This window comes from Saccoglossus kowalevskii, chromosome 4 (genome assembly GCF_978046115.1).
Source record: "Saccoglossus kowalevskii chromosome 4, keSacKowa6.1, whole genome shotgun sequence".
Taxonomy (NCBI): Eukaryota; Metazoa; Hemichordata; class Enteropneusta; family Harrimaniidae; genus Saccoglossus; species Saccoglossus kowalevskii.
Window position 1 is genome coordinate 11,364,673 of NC_140644.1, and position 20,286 is coordinate 11,384,958.

A 20,286-nucleotide genomic window follows, 5' to 3' on the forward strand; every position below is an offset into this window, starting at 1 on the left:
TAATATTCACTGGGTTTATATTTCACTTATTCAGCATTTCAGGCATATTCAATGGGTTTTAAATTCACTGTTGTATCATGATTTAGATAATGTGTTCTATGCTCAATTTCAAATATTCACTGGGTTTAAATTTAACGCATTTTTCAGTCATCGAAATAAGCAAAATTAAACCCCAGTGAATAATTAACCCTTTTACAGTATGTGATATTTTTACCAGCTACAAATTAATAGGTTCCGTGGATCGAAATAGCGCCCTCTTGCTCGTAATTGTAAATGTTGACGTTGCCGCAAACCAAAAGGCTCTACGTAGAATGGTGAGTAGCATTCTGTTATCGTCTCAGCGCCGATGACAGCCCAGCATCGTGTTGTAAACGCTGCGTGGTAATTTTACAGTAACGCCTTGCCTGTCATACAACTCTTACAACGGTAAGTTCATCTCCTAGTAACATATATGCCGATGGTTGGTTGTCCGATTTGTTTAGCAATGAACACCACTGTTGAACGCGGCAAGTACGGCGCCATTGTAATCCTATTAAGTGCTGTCTCGCTGGACCAAGTTAATGGAAATGTATTACAATAATGCATATTTATATTGCAAAATACAGTTTAGTTGGACGGTATGCTTTAGCAAAGATGTCACACAGACACGGAATATTTTCTCTACGTAAATCCACGTCCTCGATGCATTTCTGTACTACATTTCACCCCGTTGTTAGAAACACAGAGTACTTAAATACTTTCACATTATTCATAGCTTTATTGCAAAAAATGATATGGCCTTAGATACCCTACCTATGTGTCATGCTGCGTTGACATTTGTGACCCCCGTGGATAGACTAGGATAATGATGTCTACAGCTCTCAACAACATGACTACATTACATCTGCAGATGGCTTGTAGTTGCTTCGCTGTTATATTGCTTCGGTTGTCATCGGAAATTGTACATTTCCTCAATCTTAACAATCGAATACTATGTACTATACTAAGTATGTTTCTAAATATTACCAAGTTATGGATGAAACAACATTTTACTTGATATAAAGCATAATGCAGTGATTGTGATAATGATGTAGTCGTTACTGCGTTGAACCGTTCATAGCATGTTATACTATTTTGGTCGAACCTCTATTTCACAATCACTGGGTGAGGTATGAGGGCGCTATTTCTACAACGAGCTCATACCCAATGGAATGGAATTCGCTATTTGGCTACGAATAGTCATTGAAAACGAGATCTCATATAACCAATTTGGTGTCCATTCTGAAAAAAAGCTCACGAGACGTGCGGAATCTACATTAAGCAGTTTTTAGTACTTGGTTGTCAATAACAGTAAAATAAGGCCCGAGGGTTAAAAGAGTGTTAAATATTAAGTACGTGTCTAATTTGCAAGAGCTCTTCTAGCAATTTTGGCTGTTGTTTGAAAACACCAAAAAAAACACGTTTACTTCACAGACGCCTTGTTGCATCCACACTTCTCTAAACCCGTAATTTTGCAATAATTATTTTACGTTTTTGCCCAAAATGTGTATGTTTTTGAATCTATATTTTACTAAAATTCATAGCACTTATAAGTTAATCCATATTCAAAAGTCTCAATCAGTATTTTATAATACGACTTTATTTATTAACACGGGATGAGACTCTGTCGAGTTCACTTCTATTTCTGAGCCATACAGTAGACAAGATTTAAAATAAAAAAAATACATTGTTTCCCTATTCACTCAAAGTTTGCGGTGTATCTTCTGAAAATAATTATGTTTGAATAACCAAGATTAACTTTTAAATCTCCGATCCCAACAATATTGAAATAATTTATTCAATAACTATTGTAAGCCAATTCTGGAGTTGCTAATAAGAGCAAGGTCGTCAACATATAGTAGATATAATACTTTTAAAATACTGAAATATTAACGCCCGAAAGCTTTGTGGTATTTGAAATAGGTTCCCCGACATTGTTTACAAAAATGTTAAACATTAAGAGAAGTAGTAATGAACCTTGTTATACCCCAGCCAGTGGCGGTGGCACGGAGGCAGCAGGGGGGGGACTTATGCGCTCAAGGGATGGTGAGCAGACCCCCCCCCACCACCACCACCCCCCCCCCCCCAATGCAAGATTTCGTGTCGCCGCCTCTGCCAGCACTAAGTGTAATGAGACGCATTTACGCATAAAGTGATTAGGAATCGAAGCAATCAAAATCTTTGCAAAAGTCCATAAATGCAACATATAATCTGCCTTTCTGATGTGATAAATATTCAGAGATAATTGTATGAAGGATAAACACCTGTTATCTGTAGTGGAGTCTGATTTATGAAAACCGCCATGTTTATCTACAATAGGATAGTTTTGTAACCAAATATGTAATCTCAAATCAAGAATCGTACAAAATTCCTTGCCGATAATAGGGTAATTCCCTGGTAATTTCCGCCTTGTGTTTATCTCCCTTTTCATAAATAGGCGCAATTACTCTAATACCCCATTCCCCGAGGAAATTCATCCGATTCGAAGATTCCATTAGTTTGCACAACATTTCTTTCACAATATAGTGGACTTTATTTAAATATATCAGGTTCTATGCCACCTACAACCCAGCAGCTTTGCCACGTGTCAGTTTTATAGCAGTTTAACTACCCTCGCCACTCTGTCCAGTGAAGTAAAGTCAATATTTTCTTTGTCAATGTTTTCCATGTTATTAGCCTCTTCTTTATTGTCATTATAAAAGTCTGTGTATCTGTCATTCAGTGAACCCGATGTGTGGGGGAAACATGGGAACGAGCTGTGTTATCCTTCACTAAGAACCACACGTTTGTTCAGTTGTTAACAGACGATCAATTTCTCGTTCGTCTAATTTGCATAATTTATATTCTGTCATTTTATGTTTGATCAATAGAACAGACGATAACCGCGCAATGCTCGAGGTCAACATGGCGGGGGATTCACAAACACAGTTGTGGTAAACAATTCATCAGTACAAAGAGAGTGCAAAAAGAACATACAATTCTGTACTAAACGATAAAACAACAAATCCCTCTAATACATTCAAATTAGGAAATCATTGTCATCCACGTGTAACTAACAAACGTCATTCTTCTTTGTGAGTACATTAAATAATTCGCGTATAAATAGCTTATTTTTGGGCAAGTAATCACATCACTGCGCTTGGTAATTCTCTCCCACCAAATATACTAATTTACCCCCAGAGAGATCTTGTATCTTCTAACAAATACTTTCTTGCTTTTTAATAATCTCATAATAGAAATAGCATGAACAGTAACACGATTTCGCTATGGAGACCGTATTTTAACTAGTGATGTGTAAAGTCGAAATAACAAGTCAATGGCAAAGTCCTAATTTAAACATACTGATCATGAGCTTCCATTAAAATTTAAATATTTAATGCTCAACATTATCTACGCTCATAATGTGTGTGCATGTTTTCACGTGCCTTCACGTAAGTGCGACCGCCCAATTATTCTATATGAAGTACTAGCTGATTGGACAGTGTTGAACTTGTGTTGCCTCCCATTACGATTTGCCTTTGTGTCTATTTTGAGCCAAATTGGTTCTGACATATCCGGGAAATGTTCAATTGTTCAAATTGTTCGGTAAAATGTTGTCCACGGTGATTAGTGGATCTGGAAATCAATATATGGTGTATATATACCGTAATCATAATGACACCATGAATACCATCGACACATAATACCCACACATATCTTGGCTCGGCAGATGACAGTTAATGATATAGATAATTAGCAATTAAGCCTTGATTAATTATTAATTACTTCTTCTATAAAACCTACCCAAGAATAAAAGCTGTTAGTATAAAAATGCCTGCACTTTTCACATATACAATATTATATTTGTACACAACAAAAGCTACCATTAACAGGCCCGTAGCCAGCACTTTTGAATTGGGGGTTCGAAACAACAATAATATATTTGATGTGAAACGTGTGAATTTTATAATATTCATAAAGTGTCTTTGAGCTCTGTTACATACATTTTCATATTATCGATTCTAAATTCAATTGGTTTACTTTGTGTTACGTTGGTAAGTTATTTTACATAACATCTTCGAACTACTTTACTATTTTAGAGAAGGGGCCCTGAGCCATTCTCCACCCACAGACAAACACACCCACACCATTGATCCACTACGGCAAAATGTTGTACACAAAAAAGTCAAGACTGTACGTATCTTAGCATTATTGTCTAAGCATTTTAAGGTTGAATGCTACTCAAGAGGTTTTTCGCTCTTCGCAGATGTTAGCGCACATAAAAGTGACACGATTTCATGTCGAAATCTGTCTACAATTATTCATTTTAGTATTAGTCAAGTTTGTATTATGTAATTTTATTTCTGTAAAGGTCCTCAGCCCATCATACAAAATGTAATGGGTAGAAAAGTGCATAGCACGTTTTAAAACAATACAACATCCATGTAAACATATGGTACTAAGTTAAGCTGGATTCATATTCATCTCGTCACTTGAAAACTTTTAAAAGATACAGAGCTAGTTGATATATGGTGTTGCAGTTTGTGTAGCTACGAAGTAAGCCCAGACTGTCAGTATTTCCATAATTGCATAGAGTCATTGACAAAAGATCAGCCCTTAGATCATTATAAAATGGACATATAAAAACAAAGTGAATTTCATTCTCTACCATGCTAAATTAAAACGTATCACTGCAAAAACTACAAATGTATTGATCAAACTGTAATTTTGTGTGCCTGCTTAATTCAACATTATGTTTATGGCCAAAACAGCGAAAACTCGTCAGTATATATTTTAGTCTATAATTGCTTGCCAATAAATCTCCCAGGTTATAATACTACTTTGATTTTTTCGAAAGTACACAGCCTGGATGATTGTGAAATTGAGGCATGCCATTCTTGCTGACAATATTTTTTTGTTCTTTGAGTAAATATCTCTAAGAAATTTGCAGTATCTCCAACTTGTTTTTCAAACCAGACAATGCCGAAACCGTATTTGAACAGGAGATTTTTATGTGGGTTTCCCAAGTAAGTCTGCCAATCTTGTCTAATCATTTAAGCATGATATAACATGTTTTGGGGTTCCAGCTATTTTTTACTTCAAGTAATTTCAACCAATATGAGATACAACGCTTGAAATAACCACAGCATAATGGCAGCCTTCCACATTCGTCCATATTGTTTGCACAACCATCAACGCTAAGTAGATATCTGCAAAATGTTGTCTGTACCCTCTCGGTTTCCGAATTTTTGTACCCCATATCGCTACCATAAGAATAGCTGGCACAATGATTGCATCAAACAAATTAAATGCACTAACCAATGGCATACTACCAAGTTTCTTACAGTATGTAAATTTGTTGCTTCACTGTAAATCTGTTTTTAAAAGGCGGTAAAATAATATGCATATAGTGGTAGTTTAGCAGCGGTCTCAATAGACTTCAATGACTGCATCTCTTTTTTATGAACCCACTAAAATATAGTAAATTTTCTAAGACATCACAAAAAAAAACGTGTTTGAAAAATATGATTCATTGCACAGTTTCAGTGCTTAAGCAACACTATGGGGTAAATTGTTGGCTGCAGGAAGCTCTTCGACCTATACAACTCGTGATGATAAATCTTTTTTAAATCATTTTTTTAATGATCTGTTCAACCCGTAGCTGTACACTATTGTCCAATAACACAGGCTACACGTACTTACAATAAGTTGACTACATTAGACTGATACACCGATACACTTAGAACAAAACAGTATATATGCCATCATGAACTTGAAGAATACAAAACTAATGAACCAAACTAGGAAAGTACAGGGTCGTGTTTTCGTGTCTATCCCGTTCGATCTCCACACTTTAGTAACTGAGCAAACACTAGCACAAGACAAATGGCCCTATTCAGAACCACTACATCCTTTACTGAGTGACTACCATTACATTATTGTTTCAATGTTGTTTTAATATTTAACATCAGCTGCTAGAACGCGATCTTCATTACACCATTTCGGAATCACCGAATAAAAGCTTGCCCGTTTATATATTTTTTTATTTGCTGCTGTTGAGCTGAGACGGCGTAACTTCACGATTGACATTTAAAGCCCGTAATTACTATAATACAATTTCGGCTGAGTCTGATAGTCAAGTGATTTAAACGATGATAAATACTTTAATTAATACTGTTTGTTTTATTATGTTCTAATCAACGATCATAAATCTATTCACTTCAAAAATTTAGGGGGTTCGACTGAACCCCCCGATCCCCCCCCCAAACTACGGGCCTGATTAACAATAATAATGTCTATTTATATAATACAACTATTTTGCGTGACAGAAATGCCGCTAAACATTATCACCCCAGATTAGTACTATATATAGCTTCGGTTGTTACGATTATATTGCATAGACTACATATTATCTTCTGCTGCTAAGCGTAATATTCGAAAGGTGTCAAATTCATCGTATACTGTTCATTGACTTATGTTAGTCATATAACTTCACAAACTGGTCCAATTTAATGTGCTAATCAATGCATTGTGGCGATGAACTCAAATTGCATCGCTGAAAACTCCCCGGGATGATACTGTTCTCATACTCTCAACGTATTAATTACTACTTTTGTTCCACTTATGTTATCCGTAACACTTGTCTTTCCTGCCGATCGATTTAAATAGTATTCCAAACAGATAATAACAAACTGATAAGGTTTCATAACGTATAGCTACAGGCTAGACATAGTTTTTATCGATTTCACTCGATACTATCAATACCAATCGTTAACAGATTGGAATTTACACAAGTATAAACAACTATTACTTAAAAGGGACTGACGTGAACGTAAAGCAGAATTGGTTTTGCAACAATTTATGTTACCATCTCGTAAAAAAAACAGCCATAGCCAGCCTTACTTCAAGCTATTTTCCATCCACTGGTCAAAGTTTTAGCCAAATGCTGCGAAACATAATCCTAAAGTGACCATCCATGCGATGGAGACGCAGTTCTAATTTGATTTTAATGAAATTGTAATGACACTTCTCTCATATCATGTTTAATCATACATATACATATTTGTAAATGGTGGTATATTATTACAGTACGACACTGACGTATCAGTCACTAGAAAGGAATTTGCTGAGCTGGATATGGAATTGTTTTTCGATTGCTTTAAATTACGATACAACATATGTCATTATTGCTTCTAGTATTATCAAACATTGTTTTTTACGAGCGTCTTAACCTCAAACACATTCTTCAAACACATCCGAAACACTATTCCATTTTATAATACAGCGTCGTATAGGTTTCGGATTTGATCATAAATGCAGTAATTGTGAATTCCTAACATATGCGAACTTTAAACGTCTTTTTAGCATCGTGTATACCTTTATTGTGTTAACCCCCGTGGCGTTACGGTAGCAAATAGGTAGTCGTGACCTCGTATGCGCCTGTTATTAAAAACACCATATAATGAGTATGTTTGCATGTAATTATCAGAATTAGAAAATAATGTTTATGTTTATAGACAGTAATATTAATATTACGCCCGTTGCTTGGCATATGACATTTTAGCTTGGTCGTTTCCGTTAAAAAGTAGCTTGTTAAGAGCAGCGATAAAAGCGTTCCAATTTGTGGTGCATGATTAAGTGGTTGCCATCAGTAGCCATATGTGAGAACTGTAATAATACATTAAAATATGATTGTAATTATATACCTAATATTATATTTATATGCATTGAGTACATTGGTAGGAGCAATAATTAGTTTGTGAGCAGGTCTCTTATTTACTTTGAATAAAGAAATATAAACAAATGTGCTATTGTGAGTCTACATTTCCCGACAATTGTTTGTGTTTGTCAATCTCAGACAGTTGAGTATATGTCGTACCAACATGACTGGCACATACTGACCCATGTTCATTTCAATATTTGAAATAGTACATTTGTCACCGAGAAGGTATGTAGCATGTGTGCACTAATTAGCTATATATAACATATGATAATATATTCAGAACACGTGATGACCCCTGGGTGACTACTAGTACGTTACAGAGCATTGCAGATACATGTATTACAAGCAGATTGCATGACCTAGTATTCGTTTCTAGGTTAACATTACTTACAAACGACTGACTTTAATTTGATTCCATAATGACCAATCACTTGATTTTAATGAGCGTACATTAGTTTTCTTATTCTGTGTTTCAGAATTGTTTTGGCCAAATATTGAAGATAATTTCTAGATTTTAACATGTGACTACAAATAATAACACCTAAAACCATTAATTGTTTGGTTGGAATGTCGTTTAATGTATATATTTTTGGTGCATCTCTGATTAAAATACAGATGCGTATTTGTATTACCTTATTGATTTGTACGTGTACAGGAGGTAGTCATTACACGGTCGTTGGTTGGCATCAGATATTTAGCTTGATATAGGGATGAATCAGACTTCATTTAATGGCAAGCAATGTGTGCTAGAGCAATGCGTTTACGTGGTTGTATATTGGAACTATTTTATTACTTGATTTCAACGTAACATTTTGACAGATGAGTTTAAATTTAGGTCGATGTGTAGAAAACCATAGGAAGAGTGTAGCTTCATTGGTGTAATAAAAATTATACATAAATTGTTTCCATTCATAGAATTAGTGAAAAAATAAACTGAAAAATAAATACAAAATGTTTGCCAAATTTACAAATCAAAACATTTTACAATAGGATTTGACCATGATCGTCGTAGAATAGTTAGTAACCATATTCTCGAGCAAATTGCAATTGTCAATGAGACAACTCGTGATAATGTTGAGTTGTTTGTGTTTTTTAAGCTAAGCATCATATGATGTTTAATTCTGGAAACGTGAGACACGCTGTTCAGTCAATGTATTCCGATTTAATGAACGCAGTCACGTTTTAAATGAGAGATAGGCAATATGCAGTTGAATGTTTTTTATTACTTACTACGGGTATAATGTGAGATATGTGATGACACACGATGCATTTTACGTTTATGTACTCATCGATACAACCCAAGCCATACAACATGGACATACTACTCTTATAGATAGCCTAAACTAGATAGCCATTTGATAGTCTTTTGTCAGAATCGCAAAGAAGTGATAATAGCATTTTTCATGAGATATTACTGAATTTAGGGGGTCCATCAATGCCCAAAATATATATGTATCTGAAAACGCTCAGGCAACTGGTAATATACAAATTTATTGCGTGCTAATTCAGCGGTAAATTAAGGAAGCCTGATTTTATTTCGAATGCATTAGTCTTACTAAAGTATCAGTTCTTGTGTGAAGTATTATCGCTGTTTGCGTGTTTCTAGAAACAATTATCTTGATGGATACTTTTTTTTATTGGAAACTGTACCATCTGTTCCCGGCAAGCAGGATGGATATCTTTCTAGGATACGAGCCTAGGTTTGGTTTTGAATCAATGTGGGATTCCTGCCTGATGATTGGCCTAGTGCATTCTTCGTATTGCCCCGACCCATCTAAAACTGCCACTTGCCACTTACTAGTTTCCTCAATGGGGAGCACAGTATCCAACAAACCCCAGACGGACAGGCAGTTAGGTGACTTTGACATCCTGAACTACAAGCTTGGCCCAACTATCTCCTTACTGTAGACCAAAACAAATCAGGTAATACTAGATTGAGAAAAATGCTAGCGATGTATCCCCTTTTGGACATCACACATGTCATCACTTGAGTATAGGGTCTTCTATTACATTTTTTTTATTAAATCCTCTCTCCATAGCAATTCGTTGCAGCTAGATTGCTACTAATTATGGTGAGTAATTGAGATATTAACCAGTTTCCTAAGCGCTCTTAGACATATTTGCGGCATTGGCAGTCCCGAGCCATATCTTATGAACATTTCTATTACTAAATATTCACTGTTAGTTAATCTCAGTTTATCTACACTGTAAGTATGTTCACGTTATATTATTAAATATAAAACTTGTTTTAAGATTTGTAAGTATAGATGATTCACCAGTACATCGTTACGTTACAGTGTCGTAAAATTCATACACGCGCCATCAAATGTGTGCACATAATCCCATATTTATTGATGGATAATAGAATAGAGATAGTGACGATTAATTGTCTCGCAAATCAGTAATAGCATTGCCCCCTGGCAAGACATTTCGCAGTCATATTGCGTATATTTTCTCTTCCCGGATTACTAAGGTCCCAATGATATTTAGACTCGTGAAGCTTTGTCGGAAGAAATATCTCTTATTTGTTTTTAAAAAGCTTTTTTTACAATCTAAAATATTCTCAATACCATGGATGGTATTATAAATAATCCTTGTAAATATTTCCCTATGCCCATGAATTAAGGGCTTAAAAACATGTTTTGCCTTGTGCAAAATATATTGATTGTTTGTTATTTATTAAGTTCAAGATCACAGGTTTGTGTGGCAGCAGAAAAACACACTAACTGCCCTTCAATTTAACACGCCTAATTATGTAATACCAGATACATGTTACCGCCGACAGCTTTAATGCGCTGTAATTCACTGACATGGCATGTTAATGGAAAATGTGCAACTACATCATTGTTGTGTTAGAAAGACAATATCAAATTACGATTCATCAGAAGCCATTAGTGTCTCTCTGATTTAAAAAAAAATAATCTGCGTGGAAGGAACACGCCGATTGTCTGTAATTCAAATATGGAAAGAAAGTCCTCGGGCAGAACTGCGGATGTATGATATTTTGCTTTGCGTTTAGTTACACCAATCATCTGTTCATATATTGTCTGTAGTTAACCGAGTATATGAGCATACTATGTAAAATATTAAGTAGAATAGTAGATAAAAAAATTGTTAATCTATTAGATGACAAAGTCCAAAATTAGTCAAGCATGTCATAAACCCACAGTTGTTCAGTCAATGTTCGTAGCTTGGTCCTGTGATAACACTGTCTTCCAAATATCTGTCTGTCACACCTTATATACTGTTTAATTTGAAAGACCGCGAAATAATTAGATATAACAACACATCAACACGATATCCAAATTTACAAGTCCAAGAACACAATTCAAATGACCAACAAACAATCGACTACAAGTGTGATCTCATATCACACGGTGATATAAGACACAGACCCTTAAAACATGATATTATAGGTAACATATGGCAAGACGTGTAATGCTTGTTCGACTTGTGTGACGTGGTTACATCCTTGTTGTTATGGTAGTAACCAAGCTCGTGCTGATCATTTCAGTTACTGTAAAACGCACAGACATGCATGCATATGTTGTAAGAATTGTATATTCGTCCAATCTGTCTTATTTTGTATTTTATATCAGTTTCAGGGGATAATAATGTCTACAATCAACTTGACAGAAATTATAACTACCACTCTTCTTCCAACAACTGCTGCAGTGGAGCATGAAGGATGCAGCAACAATTGGGAGGGACCACAACACGTAATCTATCAACTAGCTAATGTCTGTTTCTTGATATCTAACCTGGCCCCGAACACAATACATGGTATCTTATTCCTACATGGTGTACTAGTGGTGGGATTTCTGTTGTTTAGTGTTTGGACTTTTGTCGTTAAATGCGCCCCTGATGCATTGGGATGGAATTTTGCTTTCATGATCATAAACGCCATACAGGTGGTTCATATATTGTACCGACTAAGGCCAGTTAAGTTCTCCAAGGAACTTGAGGACCTCTTTGTTCGTCTTTTCAAACCTCTACAAGTCCCTAGACGGGTCTTCAAATCGCTGGTGCACATGCAGAACGTTGAGGTTGTGGATCTACCCACTGGACATAGATACGCCACGGAAGGCGACACGACATGTGATCGGCTTTCGATTCTTCTTAACGGAAGGTGGGTGATATACGGTGGAACGGCTCGATTACGCGACCGAATGCACGTACAATTAGAAGCGAAATGTATGAATACTCCTGTGTCTATTGAGTTACGTATGAACTGTACTCTTAAGAATAATTGTATATTAATGAATTCATGATAAAGCAAATTTCCTCCTTTTTAAATAGGAATAATATTATTACATTAGTCTTTGGGATCCACCTCTAGTTACAGACTCAGCTAATTTACTTGTATGTTTTCGTCCCTGTAGATTAGAAGTGAAGGCCAAGGGCGATTTTCTACACGAAATAAACCATTACCAATTCATTGATTCGGCGACGTGGGAATCCTACAAACAGGGAACTAATGATAAATACCAGGTAAGGGTCAAATGTCATCCGTATTATCTATCAGCATGTAAATGAGTCCTTCGCAACTGATAACATCGGTTACTGCCGGCAAGAAATATGTAACCTTTATGTGATTCACTTATACAACCATGGACAAATGGAAAGTTAGTATGCACTTATTTCGTCAGACGGATTACGCATTATAGCTCTTAGTAGTTCTACTTTATAATTTTAAGGTGTTTCACGTATGGATTAAGTAATGTATTGGTTGGATAATTCGTTCGGGTGTCATGTTTGAATTCATTAACCAGTTTTTGTCTTAAACCTTTCGCCCTCGCGATATCAAGCGAAAAATCTCCCTCGCGAGGTTCCGCCCTCACTATATCAAGCTTTATAGTTTCGCCGCCATTTTGAATTTATTTTGAATTCATTTTTTATACATTGAATGCCACTTTAATTCAATAGGTCACGATTACCGCGGTTGACGATTGTCGTTACATCATGTGGCCTCGTAAAAATCTGGAGCAACTAATGCAAAAGGATGACTATCTCGCGGCGGTTCTGATCACCATGATGGGCAAGGACATTTGCCAGAAACTACACTCTCTGGACGAAAAGATTATGCAACCAGAAAAACCCGCTGGTACGAGAATGGACGTGCGTTTGCCAAGTCTATCCACGTTTGTAGCAACTCATGATGTTCGAAGTCTGAGCTCCTCAAGCAGCATAGGTTTGCCGAGATTACGGAGACTTCGAAGTTCTGACCCTGACGATGACGACTCAGGTGCGTTGTCAGCTGTAAACGAAAGATATTATTTTGTATAAGCACAGTGCAGACACCCCATGCTTCTAGACATTTTCAGAATATATTTTATTTATAGCAAAGACGTATCAAATTGAGACATTTTGCCGTTATTCAACTTATCCAATATATTAAGTTCCATGATAAATAATGACCCTCCTGTTCTGATCAATTATTTTCAATTATATGTATTTTTCAAAAAAAAAAAACAGGGGAGTATATAATAACACGTCTCATGGCTCTGTTACTGTATAATATTATTCCCAATTTTGCATCGTGATTACTAATTAAGTATCAAGTTTGCCTCCTATATTTAATATTATAATTATAATTACACTAACGTATTAAAACCATGTATTGCGAACGAACCTTCCATGCAAATGGAATATCCATATACCACAAACAATAATATAAATCAAATTGTAAATACATCAGCAGAAACGTATGTTTGCTTTGATGTACTAACCAAATCTCGATTACTTACATATCTCGTCCAATTTCAATGAAAACAGATTTTGAATAAAACAATAATTAATGTGGTAATCATCAACAATTACAATATTCATTCATAAAGTAAAGGCGAAATGGTTAATCTTAAAGGAAAGTATAAATATTGTTATTTGTCATTGATAAATGAGTATTATTTTGTTCTGCTTTCAGTTTTCATTGATATGCCGTCTGGAACAAACTCTCCCCGGGCTGTATTATCACCACAATCATCGGAGCAGGCAGCCATACCGGAAGAAGAAAATGAAGGATAGTTATCCTTGACATTGTTTTGTATTACTAAGTATTTTTGTATTACTAAGTGCTATCGTTGTTTCAATTTTCAGTTATGTTACAATTTAGTTCAATACATGTTGTGTCGGTGTGAAACCACTAAATGGTTGGCGTGCCTTATCTGCAAGTCACTGTAGCATATCAGGTCAATTTGTACTACATTTAATTGACGTCATTGTTCTCTACGTGTGTCATGTTCACGTTCAAATCATTATCTCGTGACCTCGAAACTTCACCTGGTTTTTGTTTTTTATAGTATGAAGTGCATTTTGGTAGAAATAAATCAATGGAAAGTCATGTTATGTTCTTGTTTTATTTGAAGATGAAAAATGAAAGAAAACATATAATTGTGTTTTATACCGCATGTTGGATAACTAAAAATAATGCTTTTGCAGAGAACACAGAAGTATTTGTTTATTGAAAAATGGGAATTCCTAATATGCATATGCATTGATTGTTATGGGACTTTAATACATTAAATTAATACATATGCGTTTTAGAAAAATATTCATTGCACGACTACTTAGTTCTTGAAAAAAAATATTTTAATTGATCATGAATCATAATAAAATGTTTTCATCAACATACGACATGTTTTAAGTTGTTGAATCAAATACGTAATAGCATCATTATAATATATCTTTGTTAATAAACAAATGTGTGTCTCATTATTTGATTGAATTATCTCGTGTGTGGGACGATAAAGACGTACAATCAATCTAGTCTCTACTTCAATACCCTGAGGTTAGAGAACACAATAATATAAAGGAAAGCTAGCCAAGAAACGAACAATTTAAAAACGTAATTTAATGCAAGCGACACACTCACTTGCTGCCATATAAATTCAACTCGTTAGTGAACTGAAAATGAAAATGGAATACTAACAAGTGACGCCTCATGTATGGCAAATCCTGATATTGTCTGAGTTCTTCAAAACCGTGCTGTGAAAACGAGCTGTGCTTCTGGGCTACAGTTACAGACTAAATGTCAATATTTTATGAATTATATGTGATTTGTAGTGTTATATATTTCATCACATAAACAAAACTGACATTGCTGTGCTCCAAGGTTTAACTGTCGCTTATATTCCTCAGAAAGCGCCAGAAAATACCCGCATCGTAGTAATTGGCAACGTGAAACTGCTTAATTTGTACGAATATGTGTAATGAACCGAATCATTGCGTGGTAAGATTTTGTAAATTCGACTTCAATTCACTTCGTAGAAGGTTGTTACTTATGGTAAATTCGCACAATAAATTTATATATGGCAAACCAAAAGCTTCGAGTCCACACTAAACATAAACAAAGATGGGTGGTGTGAATGGGCCATTTTTCGATCACTGCGAGATCTCGCGTCATGCGTGAAATCGATCACAAATACAGGGCGTACAATAATCAAGCGTGTGATTCTAGTAACGCGATAGTATTTTGGGGTATTTCCACGCTTGATAATGGTTTGTTATAATTGAGTAAGGGTATCTCAACGCAATATTCCCTTCTTTAAAGATCAACATTTCGACATTGAGCTATAAAATAAGAAATTTAAATTTAAAATCAAATCGTTTGATCTTTGCGACAGACGTTTGTACAATACGTTTCATGCAATACACTAGATCTCGAAATGAACGGAACATCACCTATTCATTTTGGGGATGAGTTGATAAGGTGTGCCGTTTATGATCAAAAATAGAAAACCATGGAGTTTGCGATTATAATTAGGAATAAAACTTATGTATAAACAGCACGTGACACGAACAACGTTTCAGTGATTTGTTGGAAATACCAAGGAAGTTTATTTGCAAAACTGAGTGAACGAGCCCCTTCTATTCTAAACTATGCCTCAAAAACAAACACCAAACAAACGCACACATTCACAATAACAATATATATTCATTTTATTTCTTAAATTGTTCAGTTGGTCATGGAAGATATTGACTCTGAATTCCCGCTTATAATTTTTTGCGAAGGTTCAGTGTATTTCTTGGCCTTTACACGCCAAGGCAAATTGTCCACACCACGTGAGAGTATGAACACTTTAGTTCCACTCGATTTACCCGATCAATATACCATTATATCCAATATCCAATATGAGCATTTGGTAAACTCAATAGGCTAACCCTCTGGTAGGCCGGAGAAAAAAACGCAAGTATATGTTCTAGCACTTTAAATACTTGGAGAAGAGAGCGTGCTCGAACTAACAAGAACGACTCGTCGAGCCATTTTAACTGTGCAGGTATTGGAGTGTAACGAGAGAGTCAGCTACTGTGTACTGCAGCTAAACTGACATATCAACAGGAGCGCAATGGGAGTGATGTTGCAACTTATGACTCGGATTATGAGTATAATAGGGAGGTGATAGTTGGGCGTGGCTTAGACTAACTCGACCGTGTTCTCAGTGAATAATTTAAATTTTGTTACCAGTAAGGAAACTGTGAGTATTCTTGTGGGGATAAGTCACATGTTGAAGAAGCTCGTTTAGAGGTAAGGACTACAGAGTGACAATAAAGTAAGCAAGACTGGGAAAAACAAATATAGACACGGATGAGGTATGTTAAATTGACTGTTTTTGACGGGAATGCTGAACAGCGTATAGGGTCAGTTACATATTGTCAAGACCTTCAAGAGTACGGAGAGAGTTATGAAAGGTAGTCAATGGATTCTACATCACAGTACCTATACCCCCCCCCCCCCATGTTTCGAACAAGGCTATTTAGCCATTGGAGAGTATGTAAAATCACTACAGCATTACCAGTGACAAGCCAGAGGGTGGTAAAATTTACATAAAATAGTTCAGCTTATGGACCAAGAGGTGTTTAGTTTTACAATAGGAGACAGCATGGTATTGCATAAATAGTCAGAAAATGAGATGATAATATTCTTACTTCTTTGAGGCTACTATCCTATATAGTTGATAGGTTGATTCCATTTTTAAGAATTCCATTTTTAAGAATTTATCTATAAAGTTAAGATTTCCGCTAAACAGGAGTGTGCTAACCTGGAATATTGTGATTGGATGGGACCGAATGTGTTTGGCCCACCGTTTAGCAGCTTGCCATTTGGAGGGCCTCAATTGATGTAGCTCCTACCTGTAACATAAGCCAGAATCAGAGATACCAGGGACACAATGGTCAATGACAGGGAGCATTCTCAATATGTAATGTAATGTATTTATTCAAGATACAGAGGCCACCGGCCTATAAGTACAAGTACAATATGTAAATGTATTACAGAACGCTTAATAACTGCTTGTGCTACAATGTACATGGTAACTAGGACAACAACACAGAAAACAAATAAACAGAAACTTACATTACAATAATACTAAAATCTATCTTGTTGAATTACGTTTCTTAGTTGCATATAAAAAAAATTGGCAAGGTTTCTAACAACAGTCACATTAGTGGTGTCCATTAAATAAATTTGACTATTGTGGGGAAAATAAGACATTTCTCTGGGTTATATTTTATTTTCAAGTCATTGGAGAATGGGCAAAACAAACAAAACAAAGTGAAATTCATCCTCAACTTGACAACAAACACACATTATGTCAGCCCTTTCATTATGTAATGGTCTATCAGTTTCAATGGGCAAATTGTGTGCAGCGATACGAAATTTACAAATACAAGTTCTGATTGATCTATTGTCAACAATATTTAGGTATTTTTCTTGACCCAAATTTTAGGTTTAGTTTTTATTTTAGTATGCCACTCTTGAATGTCAATATCCCAAGATCTTTGTTTTAATATTGCAGTACGATTATCAATATTGTTAACACCTTGGATATGCCAAACATGACCAAAGCCATACGAAAAAAATAATTGTTTCACGTTCCATGCCCAGCATAAACGGACATTATTAGCCTTCGATTTCTCAAACATATAGCACTGATAAGGTAGACGATATGTGGGCATGTCTAAAAGATGAAGCCAATATTTGACAATTCGTACCAGTCTACAGGAGCGTGGGATGTGGCGCCCAATTCACAACGAATAGCAGAATTTGGGTTTGGATACACTTTAAGAACCGAACGACACAACTTATTTTGGATTGCTTCTATGTCATCGCCATTGTGGAAACCGCAAATTTCGTAAATAGAGAACGCAGACCTCACTTCAAGATTGCCAACACGTGCCATGATTTGATTGACGGAAAACAGTGCTTTATTCCCTTTGGTTGCCTGAGTCTGGTACCATTTGCCCGTACTTGAAAAAAAAACAATTCCAAGGTAATTGTAGCTGAGAGCAACTTCTAAATTTTGGCTCTGGGAAAAACATTTTTCCTGTTAGTCTTTCTAAACCCATATTTTCTGTTATGTTAATTTTTCATTTCCACTTTTGGGAATAATTTGATAAAATATTTAATAAGCGTTGTAGATTCATGAGATCACCACCTGGGTTTGCATTGTACTCTTTCTATTGAGTTTATCTAAGTATGACTTTACTTTGGAACATTTCTAATTATTCAAGGTGGAAATTGTTTAGTTGTTTATTTCAAAACTATAGTGATACCATTATGAATTGATGTTCTAAAATTCTAGATATATGGCTCAATTACATTTAAATCATAATAAAAAATGAATAATCATAATCAAAAACATCAGCTTCCGAGATCAAGATCGTAAGTTGTGTTATTTACTAAGTAGTGTGAATACTACATTTGGGTTATATCACATATATATAGATTGAAGACGACAGAATGTCTTGATTACTGAAACGTGTTTGCAAGTCCTACTTCTAAATTTCACTAATAATAACAATAATTTAATACATCAGTAGATTTAAATACATACAAAATACGCATGATGCGACAACTTACAAAGTGCCGTTTTTAACCCCCTTATAGACAGAACGTCAGTAAGAAATAAAATCCTACAAAGTTGTGATTTGTGAATAACTTGTCACATTAAGACTGTTCACTGTTTATCTTATTCTCGCTCCATAGCCCCACCCACCCATAGCCCCAACTACATAGCATCGCGTAGTTTTAACTCCGTTATTTTTAGTAGTGTAGGTTTGGAAAACAATATTGTCAAAGTTGCATTACCACTTTGTATTATATGCAGTACACTTCCCATTAGTAATTGTGATCACCATAACAAGTGATAAAATGAGTTAGTTTGGCCATAAATCATGAAATATTGGAGTACTTAAGCTGGCACTGAAGGTCGTAAATCAAACACAATTTTAATTGTGATAATCACAGTGACTTCAGATTACTTTATTACTTTATCTAAATTCGATTCCAAGATCCTGTCCAATAAGATGAAGTCATGAAGCGTACAATTCCAAAGTTCTTATGATGCTTCCAGGAGTAAGAGGGAGGATTTTCTACAGATTATACAAAGCGGGGATGCAAATTTACCACGTTTTAACCGTGGGCAAGCAAAATTTGTGCGTCTACCTTTTTATGTCGGTGTCACGAGCGGTGAGACTTACTACGCATGACTGTGACTTGTTTTCGTCTCATAATATGTTTCTATCATCTCCTTCAGCTCAGAATTGGAATACAAACTAGTATATATTTTCAAAAATCCCCCTCATGAATTTAAATGGCTAATTCCTTATCTAAAAATACGCCCACCAGGCGAGAGTCCTACATAGTGTTTTATTTAACAACTATTCCTTGTAGTCACTCATATTATTTCATTAAATGTGAGTATCAGGCAGCTGCTCAATCTATTTTGTTAAAGAGTGTGTTCCATTAATTCGGATGAGTCTAACAGTAAAATCACCAGAGAAGTAGATTCTTCACACCTTCTTGCGTGAAAACACACACTTAGTTTGGCCAATCCAATTACATGGATGGCGTATGCTGTAGTCCGTATCCGTTACATTGCTGAGCTGCGAGTTAATATTTAATGAAGCCAGCCCTGTATCCGTTACATAAACTTTTAGAGTCGTTCAAATTACTAGATCCGACAGTCTTTATTAGTATTGTATTATGCAACATCTGTTTTAGAGGCACTAAAATTACATTCCCACTTTGCAGATATGAGAAGATAAAATGGGTTCAAATAACACTGTTTTGGCTTAACAATAGATATACATTATACTATAGAAAAAGTTCACACTTCCCGCTAATGTACAAAAGGGTCTTGTGACTTAGACACATCCACGATGAAAACTACCTTCAGTGTAGTATCTTCAACCAGATTCAACAGTTAATTTTTCCTACACATGTATTTAATGAGCAGAGAATGAAACTTTGCATATCTACAAAGCGGTAATGCCAGTTCAAACACACTCAACTGACTGTACACACGTCGAAATACAGGCCAGTGATAATGACCAGACGATTGTATCAACAAAGTCGAGGTAATTAGTTAATTAATATTCTAAATTATTGTATTCAGATTTGTATTGGAACATGGTTTCGAATTATGACAAGGCAATGTGCAATACCAGATCACAATTAATGAATGATCTGAACAGTAAGTGTGTTTCAATAACGTTCATTATCCCATCACGTCGACGACGAAGCGTGCCTTCGTAAAAACGGTTTTGCTAAGTTGTACGCGTCGTCA

The 20,286-nt window shown here is 35.6% G+C and overlaps 1 protein-coding gene across 1 annotated transcript; it reads left to right on the forward strand.

Moving 5' to 3' along the window:
- Positions 1–292: 292 nt before the first annotated feature.
- LOC100375423 (popeye domain-containing protein 3-like) lies at positions 293–14,350 on the forward strand. The gene is made up of 5 exons (XM_002734822.4): positions 293–426; positions 11,320–11,849; positions 12,103–12,211; positions 12,647–12,965; positions 13,644–14,350. Exons 2-5 carry the CDS (start codon positions 11,335–11,337, stop codon positions 13,742–13,744), a joined length of 1,044 nt encoding a protein of 347 aa, XP_002734868.1. The 5' UTR covers positions 293–426; positions 11,320–11,334; the 3' UTR covers positions 13,745–14,350.
- The last annotated feature ends 5,936 nt before the right edge of the window (positions 14,351–20,286 follow it).

Bases quoted from the DNA above. Each gene is read 5' to 3' on its own strand.
- LOC100375423 (XM_002734822.4), top strand. From the start codon at position 11,335: ATGTCTACAATCAACTTGACAGAAATTATAACTACCACTCTTCTTCCA. The intron at 11,850-12,102 runs GTGGGTGATATA...TCGTCCCTGTAG, and splicing joins TCGATTCTTCTTAACGGAAG to ATTAGAAGTGAAGGCCAAGG. The intron at 12,212-12,646 runs GTAAGGGTCAAA...TTAATTCAATAG, and splicing joins GAACTAATGATAAATACCAG to GTCACGATTACCGCGGTTGA.